This window comes from Oncorhynchus mykiss, chromosome 7 (genome assembly GCF_013265735.2).
Source record: "Oncorhynchus mykiss isolate Arlee chromosome 7, USDA_OmykA_1.1, whole genome shotgun sequence".
In the NCBI taxonomy this organism is placed as follows: Eukaryota; Metazoa; Chordata; class Actinopteri; order Salmoniformes; family Salmonidae; genus Oncorhynchus; species Oncorhynchus mykiss.
In genome coordinates, this window is record NC_048571.1 from 72449787 (window position 1) to 72466069 (window position 16283).

A 16283-nucleotide genomic window follows, 5' to 3' on the forward strand; every position below is an offset into this window, starting at 1 on the left:
TCTGTGAAGGATTGGTTAGGTGTATATGCAGTCTGATAATAATCTGTGTCTGTCCCAGGCGAGGCCACGACGTACTGCGGGACCAGCTCCCCTCCAAGGAAGAGCATGTGATCATGGTGCGCCTGTCACCCCTGCAGAGGGCCCTTTACACTGAGTTTATGAACCGCTTCAGAGAGGCAGGCAACAGCGGCTGGCTGGGCCTTAACCCACTCAAGGCCTTCTGCGTCTGCTGCAAGGTGAGGCTGAGATTGCTGTACTGGTGCTGTGGAATTAGACGGAGACAGACAGGCAGGCAGGCATACCACAGACCACTCAAACTCAACTCTGGACCTCAAAGTCAGTTCCACTGCATTTTTTCAAATCAAATCAAAGTTTATTTGTCACGTGCGCTGAATACAACAGGTGTAAACCTTAATGCAAATAGTCCGGGTAACCACCTGTTCAGGAGTCTTATGGCTTGGGGGTAAAAACTGTTGAGAAGCCTTTTTTTCCTAGACTTGGCACTCCGGTACCGCTTGCCATGTGGTAGTACAGAGAACAGTCTATGACTGGGGAGGCTGGGGTCTTTGATTTTTAGGGCCTTCCTCTGACACCGCCTGGTGTAGAGGTCCTGGATGGCAGGCAGCTTTGCCCCAGTGATGAACTGGGCCGTACGCACTACCCTCTGAAGTGCCTTGCGGTCGGAGGCCATGCAATTGCCGTACCAGGCAGTGATGCAACCGGTCAGGATGCTCTCGATGTTGCAGCTGTAGAACCTTTTGAGGATCTCAGGACCCATGCCAAATCTTTTTAGTTTCCTGAGGGGGAATAGGCTTTGTCGTGCCCTCTTCACGACTGTCTTGGTGTGTTTGGACCAATCTAATTTGTTGAGGAATTTGAAGCTCTCAACCTGCTCCAATACAGCCCTGTCGATGAGAATGGGGACGTGCTCGGTGCTCCTTTTCCTGTAGTCCACAATCATCTCCTTAGTCTTGGTTACATTGAAGGATAGGTTGTTATTCTGGCAGCCAGGTCTCTGCCCTCCCTATATGCTGTCTCGTCGTTGTCGGTGATCAGGCCTACCACTATTGTGTCGTCAGCAAACTTAATGATGGTGTTGGAGTCGTGCCTGGCCATGCAGTCGTGGGTGAACAAGGAGTACAGGAGGGGACTGAGCACGCACCCCTGGGGAGCTCTAGTGTTGAGGATCAGCATTGCAGATGCTACCTACCCTCACCACCTGGGGACGGCCTGTCAGGAAATCCAGGATCCAGTTGCAGAGGGAGGTGTTTAGTCCCAGGATCCTTAGCTTGGTGATGAGCTTTGAGGGTACTATGGTGTTGAACGCTGAGCTGTAGTCAATGAACAGCATTCTCACATAGGTGTTCCTTTTGTCCAGTTGGGAAAGGGCAGTGTGGAGTGCAATAGAGATTGCGTCATCTGTGGATCTATTTGGGCGGTATGCAAATTGGAGTGGGTCTAGGGTTTCTGGGATAATGGTGTTGATGTGAGCCATTACCAGCCTTTCAAAGCACTTCATGGCTACGGACGTGAGTGCTACGGGTCTGTAGTTATTTAGGCAGGTTGCCTTTGTGTTCTTGGGCACAGGGACTATGGTGGTATGCTTGAAGCATGTTGGTATTACAGACTCAATCAGGTACATGTTGAAAATGTCAGTGAGGACACCTGCCAGTTGGTCAGCACATGCTCGGAGCACATGTCCTGGTAATCCGTCTGGCCCCACAGCCTTGTGTATGTTGACCTGTTTAAAGGTCTTACTCACGTCGTCGGCTACGGAGAGCGTGATCACACAGTCGCCTGGAACAGCTGATGCTCTCATGCATGCCTCAGTGTTGCTTGCCTTGAAGCGAGCACATAAGTGATTTAGCTCGTCTGGGAGGCTCGTGTCACTGTGCAGCTCGCGGCTGTGCTTCCCTTTGTAGTCTGTCATAGTTTGCAAGCCCTGCCACATCCGATGAGCGTCTGAGCCGGTGTAGTATGATTCAATCTTAGCCCTGTATTGACGCTTTGCCTGTTTGATGGTTTGTCGCAGGGCATAGCGGGATTTCCAGGTTAGAGTCCCGCAATCTTGAAAGCGGCAGCTTTACCCTTTAGCTCAGTGCGAATGTTGCCTGTAATCCATGGCTTCTGGTTGGGGTATGTGCGTACAGTCACTGTGGGGACGACGTCCTCAATGCACTTATTGATAAAGCCAGTGACTGATGTGGTCTATTCCTCAATGTCATCGGAAGAATCCCGGAACATGTTCCAGTCTGTGATAGCAAAGCAGTCCTGTAGTTTAGCATCTGCTTCATCTGACCATTTTTTCATAGACCGAGTCACTGGTGCTTCCTGCTTTAATTGTTGCTTGTAAGCAGGAATCAGGAGGATAGAGTTGTGGTCGGATTTACCAAATGGAGGGCGAGGGAGAGCTTTTCCTCTGGTTGCACATTTAACATGCTGATTGAGATTTGGTAGAACTGATTTAAGTCTCCCTGCATTAAAGTCTCCGGACACTAGGAGCGCCGCCTCTGGGTGAGTGGTTTCCTGTTTGCTTATTTCCTTATACAGCTGACTGAGTGCAGTCTTAGTGCCAGCATCTGTCTGTGGTGGTAAATTAACAGCCACGAAAAGTATAGCTGAGAACTCTCTAGGCAAGTAGTGTGGCCTGCAGTTTATCACAATATACTCAACTTCAGGCGAGCAAAATCTTGAGACTTCCTTAGATTTTGTGCACCAGCAGTTGTTTACAAATAAGAGACTGATTTAGTGGGTGCAATTAATTATCAGGTAGAACAGAAAACCAGCAGGCTGCGGACCTCATAGGGTAAGAGTTGAATACCTCTGCAATAGACCATAGTGACGATAGGGTACTGCTGTGGGTTAGTTAGCATAGCCAGGAATTACACCCCGATCTTAACCTGGAATCAGTAACATTATTAAAGTCAGTCCATTGATGTGTGCGTAGATCTGGAACCACCCTGACGTGCTGTACGAGACCCTTCAGAAGGAGAACCTAGCCAACGAGCAGGACCTAGACCTGGATGACATCACGGCGGCCTCCAACCCTCGCTGCCCCGGCGCCAGCCTGAAGGCCAAAGTTGCCGACTCAGCCAACAGCCGGATCAACGTCGCCCTGCCCCCACTCAACCCCATCCAGGAGAGAGCCAATCAAGTCATCACCTACGAATGGGTACGTAACGCCACTCTCTCAACCCACAGGCTAGCATGGGTACGTATCACCACAACACCACTCTCTACCCACAGGCAGGCTGGGAACTTGTTAGATACTTCTTCTATGTTAGCCTGGGTCCTATTCATTAGTAAGAAAACGGGCCGAAACGGGTAGAAACCTATAGCCTCACCTACCTGAGTTTGTCCAATAAGAAATGCTTGTTTTCATGTTCAGTTGCAAAGCATTTTGCTGCGGTGTGCACTAATGAATACAACCCTGGTTAAACCAGACTGAATGCTGTTCTCATTATTGCATGAATTTCCACTGTAAGGATTCTGAAGTTATATTGTAAAACCTAGGGATGTAACGATTCACCAATACGCATCGTTCCCCGGATTAAATGTTTAAGATATGAGCGCATTGGTACACGGGACCCCAAACCGATCCAAATGTAGCATTCATCGGTCAGAACCAATTCAAACGTTACGAATCGCCTGTTCATAATTTTTTGGGGCTGCTCAAATAACTTTCTACCTTCAGAAAATACCTAATCTTTTGTGACCACTGCTTCCTCTTCTTAAGGGTCGAAGTAAGCATGCCGTTATGTTGACAGTCATTGATCTACACGTCATTTTGCATGCCAAACAACCCCAGGCAATATTAGTAGCCAAGTCAAACTGCATGCTGTGCGCCCATCTGACACATCTACGTGTCACAGGATAGCATTCAAATGTTTGTAAAATTGCTTGCTCAATCTTAGTCTTGATTAGTTGAGTGACAACCAGTGTAATTTGATAGGTCATTTTTATATAATGCGCTTTGAAAATGGTGATTTACCTGAATAAAAGTAGCTTAAGCTACTGCCGGAGACACAACTCATCTGGCTGTACATGCTGATCAGGGTTTACATTACATTTTATTTCCATTGTTCAGGTTCACCATCAGCAATAATTATGCAAGTTTTACTTGAAGCAATCAGTATATGGTCATTTGTAGATATACAGGGTAAAGTTGATCATTTCATAACGAGGACAGCAGTCACTTTCGACCCGCACTACACGGTCGAAGCGGCAGAAGAAGAGAATCTCACTAACCATTCGATTATTAGATGGGGGTGGAATCCAAAGTTGTGCTATATATTCATTGGCTATGTCATAGCTAATTTTACAGATAAATGTTGGTACATTACTTGCTGAAACACTTTTAATCTGCAAAAATGACATTCATTCATGGGTGATGGTGGGGGGAGACAAAAAGCAAACATTGCCCCCCAACTGGTAGTGTGTTGGTAGATGCCAAGTTTCCCTTATGGCTCAGCTCAGGTGCCTACATCCACCATCTACACTACCGTTCAAAAGTTTGGGGTCAGTTAGAAATGTCCTTGTTTTTAAAAGAAAAAAATAAAATAATTGTCCATTGAAATAACATCAAATTGATCAGAAATACAGTGTTGACATTGTTAATGTTGTAAATGACTATTGTTTTTTTTTATGGAATATCTACATAATGAGCCTCTGTACACCTGTCAGCAACCATCACTCCTGTGTTCCAATGGCACTTTGTGTTAGCTAATCCAAGTTTATAATTTTAAAAGGATAATTGATCATTAATTAGATAACCCTTTTTCAATTATGTTAGCACCTGTTCTGATTAAAGAAGCAATACAATTGGCCTTCTTTAGACTAGTTGAGTATCTGGAGCATCAGCATTTTGTGGGTTCAATTACAGGCTCAAAATGGCCAGAAACAAATTACTTTTTTCTGAAACTCATCAGTCTATTCTTGTTCTGAGAAACTGACACCTCACAAGTCCTCAACTGACAGCTTCATTAAATAGTACCCGCAAAACACCAGTCTCAACTTCAACAGTGAAGAGGTGACTCCAGGATGCAAAGTTCCAGTGTCTGTGTTATTTTGCCCATCTTAATCTTTTATTTTTATTGACCAGTCTGAGATATGGCTTTTTCTTTGCAACTCTGCCGAGAAGGCCAGCATCCCGGAGTTGCCTCTTCACTGTTGACGTTGAGACTGATGTTTTGTGGGTACTATTTATTGATGCTGCCAGTTGAGGACTTGCGAGGCGTCATTTTCTCAAACTAGACACTTTAATGTACTTGTCCTCTTGCTCAGTTGTGCACTGGGGCCTCCCACTCTTTCTATTCTGGTTAGAGCCAGTTTGCGCTGTTCCACGAAAGGAGCATTGTACGAGATCTTCAGTGTCTTGACAATTTCTCGCATGGAATAGCCTTCATTTCTCAGAACTAACAAAACGTGCCATTGGAACACAGGAGTGATGGTTGCTGATAGGTGTACAGAGGCTCATTATGTAGATATTCCATAAAAAATCAATAGTCATTTACAACATTAATAATGTCTACACTGTATTTCTGATCAATTTGATGTTATTTTAATGGACCAAAAATGTGCTTTTCTTTAAAAAAAATACAAAAATAAAAACTTCTAAGTGACCCCAAACTTTTGAACAGTATGGTGGATGTAGGCACCTGAGCTGAGCCACAAGGGAAACTGGGCACCACTACCAGTTGGGGGCAATGTTTGCTTTTTGAATGTGTTTATGAAACAAATGTTAGTGCATCGCATTGAACCTAATCTTTTCAAACAAAAAAGTATCGTTCCTGTATCCTATCAGAGCCCATGTATCGAATCATCTTGAAAGGGAAAGATGCACATCTCTAGTAAAACCTAAGATGTCCTCGTTTGTGTGAAAGAATGACCTTCATTCACCCATCTCCTGTCCTGTATCTCTGTCACTCCAGGCCAAGGACATCATGAACAACTACCAGACTGGGGTTCTGGAGAACTCTGCCAAGATGCTGCTGCTCTTCCACCTGATTGACGAGAGTGTGAGCAGAGGAGACAAGATCCTGGTCTTCAGGTTGGACCTCTCTTTATGTTTGACATGGAACACTTCATCCAAGTCATACTTAGACTTTATTGTCCTTAGAGAGACTGGAAATGTGTGTTTTTGCTTTTCACCTCGAAGTATCCATGTGATACTAACTGACTTGAATGTATTTTTAATGTGTGTGTGTTTGACGTATGTCCATCAGTCAGAGCTTGTCCACCCTGACGGTCATTGAAGGCTTCCTGTCCAGACGGCCGTTGCCAGCAGGCCGAGTCTCCCCTGACAACCAAGGCCAGAACCAGACCTGGGTCCGCAACATCAACTACTACAGTGAGTCATCATCCACACAAACACACACACATGGCACAACCCTGTTCCCATGGCAACCACTACTACCCAGACCCTGTCATCATTATTTCCATGGCAACCCTTTGACTCTTCATTTGTGCTAGCTCAGCTGTGATTTGAACCCAGATCCCACTAATGTACTCTGTTGTTCCAGACTATTAGACTAGTTAGCTTGTTTTCACAGCATCCTTGTCCTGTGGAATATTTTGGCTTCAATCCGCTAACTGAACAAATCTACTCTCACTTATGGTCTCTAATCTCAATCAGTCTTTCAGTGATTCCTCATATCCTATATAGGGATGCACAATATATCGGTGAACATAACGGAATCGGCCGATAGTAGCTAAAAATGCCAACATCGGTATCGGCCCGATGTCTAGTTTAACGCCGATGTAAAAACCGGTGTCAAAGCTACCGTGCATACCTATATAACGTAGGTACATGATGTAATGATTTGTAACATTTTGCGCTACACGTGCAGCACAGCATTCCTAACCTAGCCCACACAAAGTCTGCTGTGTGGATCGAGCAGTCATTTGAAAGAGTAAGAAAATTTCAGCACGACAACTCAAAGGTGAAAATCCATTAAAGCCAAGATAATGGAATTCATTGCCCTTGACAATCAACCTTTCACTGTCGTGGGTGATGTTGGCTTTCACCGACTGGTCTAACACCGGTACACACTACCAAGTGCTCTATTTTTCAGATGTTGCCCTATCGGAGTTACACAGTAATAGCGTCACTGCTATTAGCTTCATGACATACATACTATTGAACTCCGTTTGGGTCTTTGCGTGTCATAAAAGAGACAGTAGCACTGTCAAAGCTGTACAAAATAGTCTACAAACACAGGCCACGAACGATGTGTTTACAATACCACGTTGGTAATAAAGAATCATTTGTTGGACCGCAACTTCTGGGGTAGCTAGCTTTAGCTTGGTACCACGCTAGCAGAAACTGAAGAATACGAGTGATTGTGTAATAACTACGTAAAAGATTTATGAATGCGTTAAATTATTATGTGACGTGCAGTCATATTCAGGTCCTGATTGGTCAACAAGCTTAGTTGACACGTCAAATAGTGTTATTTGTGTATCTTTTTTGACATGCAAAGAACCATACGCCATTCCATAGAAATCCTGGTTTCGGAATGAAACGACTGAATAAATTAACAATGAAACAGCACAGCAAGTAAGTGAAAGAAATAGGTTTTGATTATGTTTTACTGGTAATGGGGACATATGTAAATGTAATCAAAATAACTTGTGTGTGTGTGTGACCTTTATTTAACTAGGCAAGTCAGTTAAGAACAAATTCTTATTTACAATGACGGCCTGGACGACCCTAGGCCAATTGTGTGCTGCAGTATGGTACTCCCAATCACGGCCGGATGTAATACATCCTGGATTTGAACCAGGGACTGCTGTTACGCCTCTTGCACTGAGATGCAGTGCCTTAGACCGTCTGTGTCCGTGTGTGTGTTAACTATTTAACTGTATTAGAGGGCTTAAAAGGCAGCTAAAATGTTAAATATCGGTATCGTATTGGGGGTTTTTTGGCAAGGAAAATATCGGATATCGGTATCGACCAAAAATGTCATAGCGGTGCATCACTATCCTATTTCCTCGCCTCCTTCTCAACTGTCTTGTACGGAAAGGTCCAGGGCCTCCATCAGATCTTCTTCTCCAATGGGTTTGGAAATGGAGGCAATAAGAGACAATGTGAGAAATTCATGAAAGATGAATTAAGAAATAGCCATGCTTTTTCTCAGCCATCTCTGGGTTAATTATTTAAATCTACTGCCCCCTACTGGATTGGCTACCACACTACACTAGATAGTGTATGTGTCCCAAATGGTACCATATTCCCTAAATAGTGCACTACTTTTGGCCAGACCCCTATATGAGCCCTGTTCAAAAGTAGTGCACTACATAGGGAATAGAGTACCATTTGGGACATCACCTATTTGTCTGGAATCGCCCCATGATGCTTATGTAGTGAATGTGTCGGTTGTCTCCCCCAGGGTTGGATGGGAGTACGTCTGCCTCCGAGAGAGAGAAACTCATCAACCAGTTCAACGATCCAGAGAACACCTCCACATGGGTCTTCCTCTTGTCAACAAGGTAATAGACTGTACAGACACACTGATACACACACATAGAAATGTAAGTGAAATTGCTGTGGTCTGATGAGCTCTGCCACTTCTAGTAATTATATTTATGTGCTTATATATTCTTCACTCAAATACACAACAAACACTGTGTTTACACAGGCAGCCCAATTCTGATAATTTTTTTCACTATTTGGTCTTTTGAACAATCAGATCAACTCTTTTGCCTATAATTGGACAAAATATCAGAATTGGGCTGCCTGTGAAAACGCAGCCATATACACTCAATTAGACACACCCGTGCACACAAAGATATTTATTCACACACATTGGATATATTCTCCCTCCCTTTTACATACACTTTGATCAGCCATTCACTTACACAAACACACTTGCGCATGTTGTTAATAAGCCTGGGTTGTGACTTGCAGGGCGGGCTGCTTGGGAGTGAACCTAATCGGGGCCAACCGGGTGGTGGTATTTGACGCGTCATGGAACCCGTGTCACGATGCCCAGGCGGTGTGTCGGGTGTACCGCTACGGCCAGAAGAAGCGCTGCCACATCTACCGCCTGGTCTGTGACTTCACCCTGGAGAAGAAGATCTACGACCGGCAGGTCTCCAAGCAGGGCATGTCTGGTAAGAGAGAGGGAGGGAGGGAGGTTGGGAGGGAGAGAGAGTGGGGGGGGGGGGGTGACGGTGATGATGCTCCTGTGTGTGTGACAGGGCATGTCTGGTAAGAGAGTGTAGTGTGTGTGTGGTTAAATATATTGAATGTGGGATGGCATGATATTGAAGTTGAAATGCAAATGGCGGCATAGTACAGGGGAATATCAGTGGTCAGTAACACACTGTGATTGGCTATGTCCAGTGGTCAGTAACACACTGTGATTGGTTGTGTCCAGACCGCGTGGTGGACGACCTGAACCCAGTACTGACTTTCACCCGCAAGGAGGTGGAGTCGCTGCTGCACTTTGCAGAGGAGGAGCCTGACCCGGCCAAAGCCCCTCTGCAATCTCACGAAGAGATGGAGACGGTCATCAGCCAAGCCTGTCAGATCTACCCCCACCTCATCACTAAGGTACACACTCACACACACAGATACACACTCACACGGTTTATTAGGTACACCCGGTACTAGATTGGTGTACCTAGTAAACAGGCCACTAAATATATATACACACGTCATGTCATGGATACTGTATTAATATGGTACACACACCACCCACACTAACATCCCTGTTGATCTGTACCCCACCAGGAACCCTTCCATCATGAGTCTCTGCTTGTAGACCGGAAGGAGTCCAAGCTTACTAAAGCAGAGAAGAGAGCTGCTAAGAAGAGCTATGAGGACGAGAAGCGTGCCTCTGTGCCCTATTCTCGCCCCTCCTACGCCCACTACTACCCAACCAGCGACCAGACACTCACCAACATCCCAGCCTTCAACCAGCGCAACTGGCGAGTCGTCCAATGAATTCCTTATCCTACCCCTATCACACAGCATCCCTAACCAATCCTTCAACAGCGCTGTGTAAGCCTGTTAAGCAGGCCTAAACAACAGCCTATCCATACAAATGATCCTTCTAACCTCCAAACTCAACCATGCCATCTGCAGATATCATCAGTCTAGAAAACTGTCCCACATCAGACTGTGTAATATGATCCTCATGTGTTTTTGAATCCCCTAGGCGTCCCATAGCTCGGGGTGATGAGAAGCCCATGGCCAGCGTCCGACCCGTCCAGTCCACCCCCATCCCTATGATGCCTCGCATGGCGGGCATGGGCATGGCCGGCTCCAGCTCCGGGGTCAGCTTCCCGGTCAACTACCTGCAGAAGGCCGGTGTTTATGTCCAGAGGATCGTCACTACCACTGGTACAATACATATCCCTGCAGGGACAATAACGTTTTAATTGAATTGGTACTGATAGACACTGATACTCTTGGTAAGGGTTCATTAGGGCACATACGTTCATTAGGGCACATCGTGTCAAAACGTTTTGTCACGTACAATGAAAATTAGCCTTTCTTATTGGACAAGGTCAGATGGTACTTCCCTGTTTCGGAGCGGTTTCTTCTGTTTTGGGCCTAATGAACACGACGGGTTAGGAATAACTCCTGTCTTGGGTCAGGTGAAATGCTTTGGGGCTGCATTAGGATAGACCAGTGATATAGGAGCTATGTCCCAAATGACACCCTATTCCCTATAGGGTGTATACTACTTTTGACCAGGGCCTATAGAGAATAGGGTGTATTCGGGATACTCCCGTGGTATTGTTTGGAAATAATTTAACTCTTTCTGTTTGCCCCTTCAGATATAGTGATCCCTGGAGCCAACAGCACCACGGATGTCCAGGCACGTATCGGTGCAGGAGAGAGCATCCATGTGATCAAAGGGTCAAAAGGTGATAATAACATATACAGTAGAAGATGTACCTCCTATCTACCTGCATGTGTAGTTCAATTCATTCTCTACATACTCTAATTGAAATACTGTGCACACCTTGGAGAGCGGTTTACAATATCCACATGGACACCTGAATTCCCAGGTTGTTATCTCATTTATATAAAGGGCTCGGTACTTTAACCTAAGAATCAAAACTGACTGGTGCTTCCCTGCATGCTTATTTTTATGTTTCTTACGTTGCCTTGTTTTTTCCTGAATATTTGTATAGTTATATTAACTAATGTCATGAGAGGAGAGCATTCAAGTAAGCATTTCATTGCATTGTGCACACTTCTCTGTATCCTGTGCATATGACAAATCAAGTTTGAGTTGATATCCGCCATTAACTGCTGTCTTCCTCACAGGTACCTACATCAGGACCAATGACGGGAGGATTTTTGCTATCCGCTCAGGGAAGCTCAGCAGAGCAGTGCAGGGAGGATCTGCTACTAACAGAGGTGCACTGTACATACACAAAGTACTTTACATTACATGATGAGGAATCCATGTGACAGGATATGACAAAACAACGTGACTTGGTGTTCAGACTACATAGATAACCAGAGAGGACCTATTACGGAGCCCTGCGGGACACCTGTGGTGAGACAAGATCAACATGCTCAGTTATGGGAATAATTACTCTTTTTACCCTCCTCTTTGCCGCAGGTTCCCAGGCTTCCCTGCTCCACGCCATCGGTAACGGCTGTTTGTCTCCCATGGAGCGCCAGCGGCTGAGCCCCGACAGCGCATCGCGTCCCTCTACCCCTGAGAGCCCTGAGATTCTCAGAGAGCTCAGCCGCTACGCCGTCAATGTGGATACCGTCGCCATGGGCAATGAGCTGCCGTCGCCGTCGGACATGGTTACAGGGGATGGAGAGGGAGGGAGCAGAACGCAGCAGTACAGTCAGAACACGGAGTCGGACCTCAGCCGGCAGCTCAGAGAGGACATCGGAATGAGCATCAGCGAGGCTCTGCGATGCTCCAAACGCAAGATGGCCGCAGCAGCGGGTGGACACAAGCAGGCGGGGGGCAAACGCAGCTCATCTGCAACCGGGTTCCCGGGTCTCTCCCTGGGTAGTGGAGGGCTCAGCTTCCCCCCCCTGAACCAGGCCCTGCTGGGGGGACACATGAGCCACCCGATGCTAATGGGAGGCAGCTCCTCGTCCCCGTTCCTCCAGTCAGCAGGACAGACTCTGGGAGACCTGCAGACCATGTTCCCCTCGGCAGGGGCGGATCTCCTCAGCCATGCCTCCTCAGCCACAGGAAACAATGGACACCTCCCCTCATCCTCCACCTCCTCCTTGTCCTCCACCTCTTTCTCCTCCACCATTAACACCATGCCCATGTCCTCGGCCTCAACATCCACCTCCTCCTCCACCCTTCCTCCCTTCCTGATGAACCCCAGCGTGACTGGTCTGCTGTCCCCAGGCTTCCCTCTGAACTACAGTCAGTCCCTCCTGCCTGAGCCCACGATGTACCCCAACACCCTGGGAGGAGGCCCGGCCAGCACTGGAGGAAGCTCCAACTTTCTCTCCCACTACCCCTCTTCCCCCTCCAGCCTCCTGGGTGCAGCGCTCAGCCAGCCTGACTCCCACCATCTAGCCACGGAGAACGGTGGCAGCAGCTCGGACGATGATGTCATTGAGGTGACAGGACAATGAGCATTCTTAGACTCTGACAACCCCCCATCCCAGCTCTAACATGGCTAACCTTCATAGCCCCCCCTACACACACACACAGACTCTCCCATGAGCGAATGAGTGAGAGAGAATGAGTTGTACCTCATGTGCTAACCAAGACAGAGTAACAAATCCTTATGCTGAATATCTTACTGAAGAAGAGACTGAAGATTTGCCCGAGCCCCTGAGGTTGGTGAGGCTGAGCACTGGAGACCATGGATGGGAATGGATTAACGTTTTGTTGAGAGGGACCAGTTGAGATGAACATGGGGCTTCCAAGCACTCCCTCTCCGGCTATATCTTCTAGCATTGCCCGCCATCCCCTTATTAGACCCCCATGACGATCTCTGAGGCCAGTCAGGACACTGTCTGAACTGAGCTCACATCAGATGGAACGATGTAATCATCTGTTGGACCGTTTGCATTAAAAAAAAAAGTGCTTTTAGAGTCGTTAGCTGTTTGCTAGATATTGTAGCGTCCCCCTGTTGGAAAGGATGACAAGACAATACAGTATATGTGACCTGGATGTTTTGATTCTACTAATATTCTAAACTGATCTTGTTGATATTTTGTAAATGGTGGTTATAATCATTAGTTGTTTATACAGAGAGTTCAGACTGGGCCAGGGTTGAGTTAAAAGTTCAAGGGGAAGGGTTGGATAGAGAGACAGTATGTTCTTATGATCAAGTTGTCATAATAACGGCGGCGCCCTTAGGTTGGTTGCCGAGGCGGCCATTTGAGTTACTTTTATTTCAAAGAGAGACCTTAAAAGGTCAAATGAATGTACATCCATGTCAGCCTTTTGATAACACAGGGGGCTGACCTGGGTGGGTTCGGACAATGTGTTCTCATTTGTTCGTTTAGCCTTAAACGACACTAAGGGGTCTTTTTCTTGAATCTTAGCATTTACACCTTTAGTACACCCTTTCCCCTTCGTAACGACTTCAGACAGAACTACTGAGCATCCAGACAGGTTGGTTTCCAACTCAAGGGACAGGCTCCACTAGCTCTAGTCCAGAGCATTATGTGCAGCTTGCCAACACTCTGCAAGCTGCACGTAACACCCTGGACCAGAGCTACAAAAACACTAAGACACTTGCACTATACAAATAGGGATATGGATCATATACAGTCACAAACAGTTTATAGTTCTGGGCCCATATTTATCAAGTGTCTCAGTATGAGTGCTGATCTAGAATCAGGTCCCCTTGTCCATCTAATGTTTTCATTATGATCAAAAAGGCAAAACTAGCCCTAGATCAGCACTCCTTCTCTGAGACCCTTTTATGAGTACAGGCCCATAAAGCATCCATTGGAGCCATAGGTTTACTCTGTAGCATGACTTGGGTGTATACCTGCAGAAAGCGACACACCCACAACCATTTAGCTACAGTAGTTAACAATGACTACGGTAACCCACCATGTGGCCATTTGTGTGGCATAGTTAAGCCAGCCCGTTGTGTGGGTATGGATGGATTGATGGCCTTACCCAATGAGAAGCAAGCAGCACACAGGAGTAGCCTGTCTGAGGTAGCTAGGTGTATCCCTGACCGCACGGCAGACAGACAGTCCGTGTAAGTAGCTTCTCTCAGTAGTGTATCTCTGTAGCTCTACAGTGCTTTGGGTCTGTCTGTGCTGGTCTGTGCTGTTCTGTGGTTGGTTGATACGTTTTTCTTTCTGTGATGTCATCTCAAAGTCATAACGTGAGGGGAATGGATCGGGCCTCCGAGTTATTTTTCTCCACTGGAATTGTACGTGGAACTCAAGTTGGGCTACAGGAGCCAGGATAAATGTCTGATATATATATATATATATATATATATATATATATATATATATATATATAAATATATATATTACCCACGTTTGTGTGGAGTTTCAGTTTTGTTTGGACTATAAAAGAATGGGGGATTCCACCACACACCCCTCACAACCTCAACTCTACCCACCCACTACTGCTTACTTACCTGTCCTTATCCTTACAGCCTGTTTCTAGTCGATCATGTATGTTGGATGTTTTCCTCCACCTCACCTCGCAACCTCCTTAACCTTTTTCTAGTTGGCCCGGTCTTGTGTCCATCAAATGATTCAGCCAATCATCCCAGTCTTTTTCATAGAGATGATTATTTCCTTGGAGGAAGAAGCCCCATCCTCCCTCCCAATCAGAATTGTTTTACTGTGCTTCTTTTTTGTTTGTTTTAAGTGTCATCATGAGGAGAACTCCATATCCATATGTTATTTTTAGTTTTTTTTTAGTAGCAGTGTTCTTTTTTTAACATCTTGATGTTGGCTCGCCTCTACTAGTTTGTCCTTTTATTTCAATGTATGAATTTACCAAAATTATTTATTTATATTGATCTAAATGAATTCATCTGTCTTTTTTTTGTACATTATACTCTCATTTTTTATTCTCTTTTTATCCACGTTGATCTTTTCACCAGTGTCTGTGAAAGAGCAGACCAGTGTCGCAAACTGACTGTGTGAGATCAGGAAGTCAGTCACCACATGTATCCAGCATAGAGGCGAGCATAAAATGACGACTGTGTTGCTTTGTTAATATCATTTTAACAGTGAATAAAACACTTAACTTGCGTTATTACATCATTTTGATTGTGTATTACACTGACGTGATGCTCTTAGCACAGATGTTTTTTGAACATATATTCACATGGAAACACAAACCAATATGCTAAATGTATTTTTATTGAAATTGCAAGAATTATGTTCAACTCAACCTTCAATTGCACTCTTGCAGCTGGGAATCTGTGAAGGATAATGGATTTGGATATGATGAAAAATGATGCGTATGTCCTCATAGTAAGACAGGTGCGGGAGTTACAAATAGGATGGAAGCAAATACTGCACAGCTTTTTGACACTACATTGCAGTCAGTCTTCCACATCAGTAAATATGACATCTTACGTATTTGGCTGGAATTTCATACCTGAGTGTTAAAACTAGTACAATATTAGCAGATATCTGGTCCTCTGGTTTCAAGACCTGCCATTTGGGGGGCACTGCACAAGTGTCAACTTTGGAGAAAATAAATGAATCGCAAGAAATGTGCATTGGTCCATTCAAGCCTAAAGGCAATGCAAAGAAAACAAAGCAGCAACATCATTATCAACAACCAATATCACCACTTCCTGAGTTTTAGACACAAAACCGACTGTCCTTTTCTCCTAGGCTCTCAGATACAAAATACTACTTTTACATTACTAAATACTTCCAAAGACCACCCTCTGCTGGCCACCCAAAAGAACCGTGAAGGAGATGAAGAACTGAGGCCTGTCATTAAAAAACATCCCCAGAAAGGCAGATGATCGGCAGCAACAGCGCTGTCTCATGGACGCTTTGTGTTCCACATATGAAGTTAGTAAGTATACACTACTACACTACTGTGTAATTCTCTGCCATACAACACTTTTCTACTAGGCCATGCTGACATGTGCTATCCAATTCTATCCTTATTGGTGATTCCATACCACTTCTTTGCTCAAAGTAAAGTTAACACACAATTTAAAACAATTACCAAGCTATGAAATGCTCTTCCACTTTGACATTAAAACTAGTTCAGGAGTAGATGTGACCAAAATAAAGTTGCACTAATGTAAGCCACTGATAGTTTTGGGCACTAGGCAGAATGCATGTTGGTCCTCCAAACCTTCTATTAATGCTTTAAAGG

At 45.3% G+C, this 16283-nt stretch overlaps 1 protein-coding gene across 1 annotated transcript in view; it reads left to right on the forward strand.

Moving 5' to 3' along the window:
* Positions 1-13741, forward strand: part of LOC110529021 (helicase ARIP4) — a 32777-nt gene extending 19036 nt beyond the window's left edge. Inside the window, exons 11-22 of the mRNA XM_036984018.1 lie at positions 59-236; positions 2948-3172; positions 5931-6049; positions 6225-6349; positions 8391-8490; positions 8909-9114; positions 9381-9556; positions 9737-9933; positions 10164-10348; positions 10789-10878; positions 11285-11377; positions 11586-13741. Of these exons, the coding sequence (XP_036839913.1) occupies positions 59-236; positions 2948-3172; positions 5931-6049; positions 6225-6349; positions 8391-8490; positions 8909-9114; positions 9381-9556; positions 9737-9933; positions 10164-10348; positions 10789-10878; positions 11285-11377; positions 11586-12580 (2689 nt within the window). The 3' untranslated portion in view covers positions 12581-13741. The remainder of the gene's footprint in view (positions 1-58; positions 237-2947; positions 3173-5930; positions 6050-6224; positions 6350-8390; positions 8491-8908; positions 9115-9380; positions 9557-9736; positions 9934-10163; positions 10349-10788; positions 10879-11284; positions 11378-11585) is intronic.
* The last annotated feature ends 2542 nt before the right edge of the window (positions 13742-16283 follow it).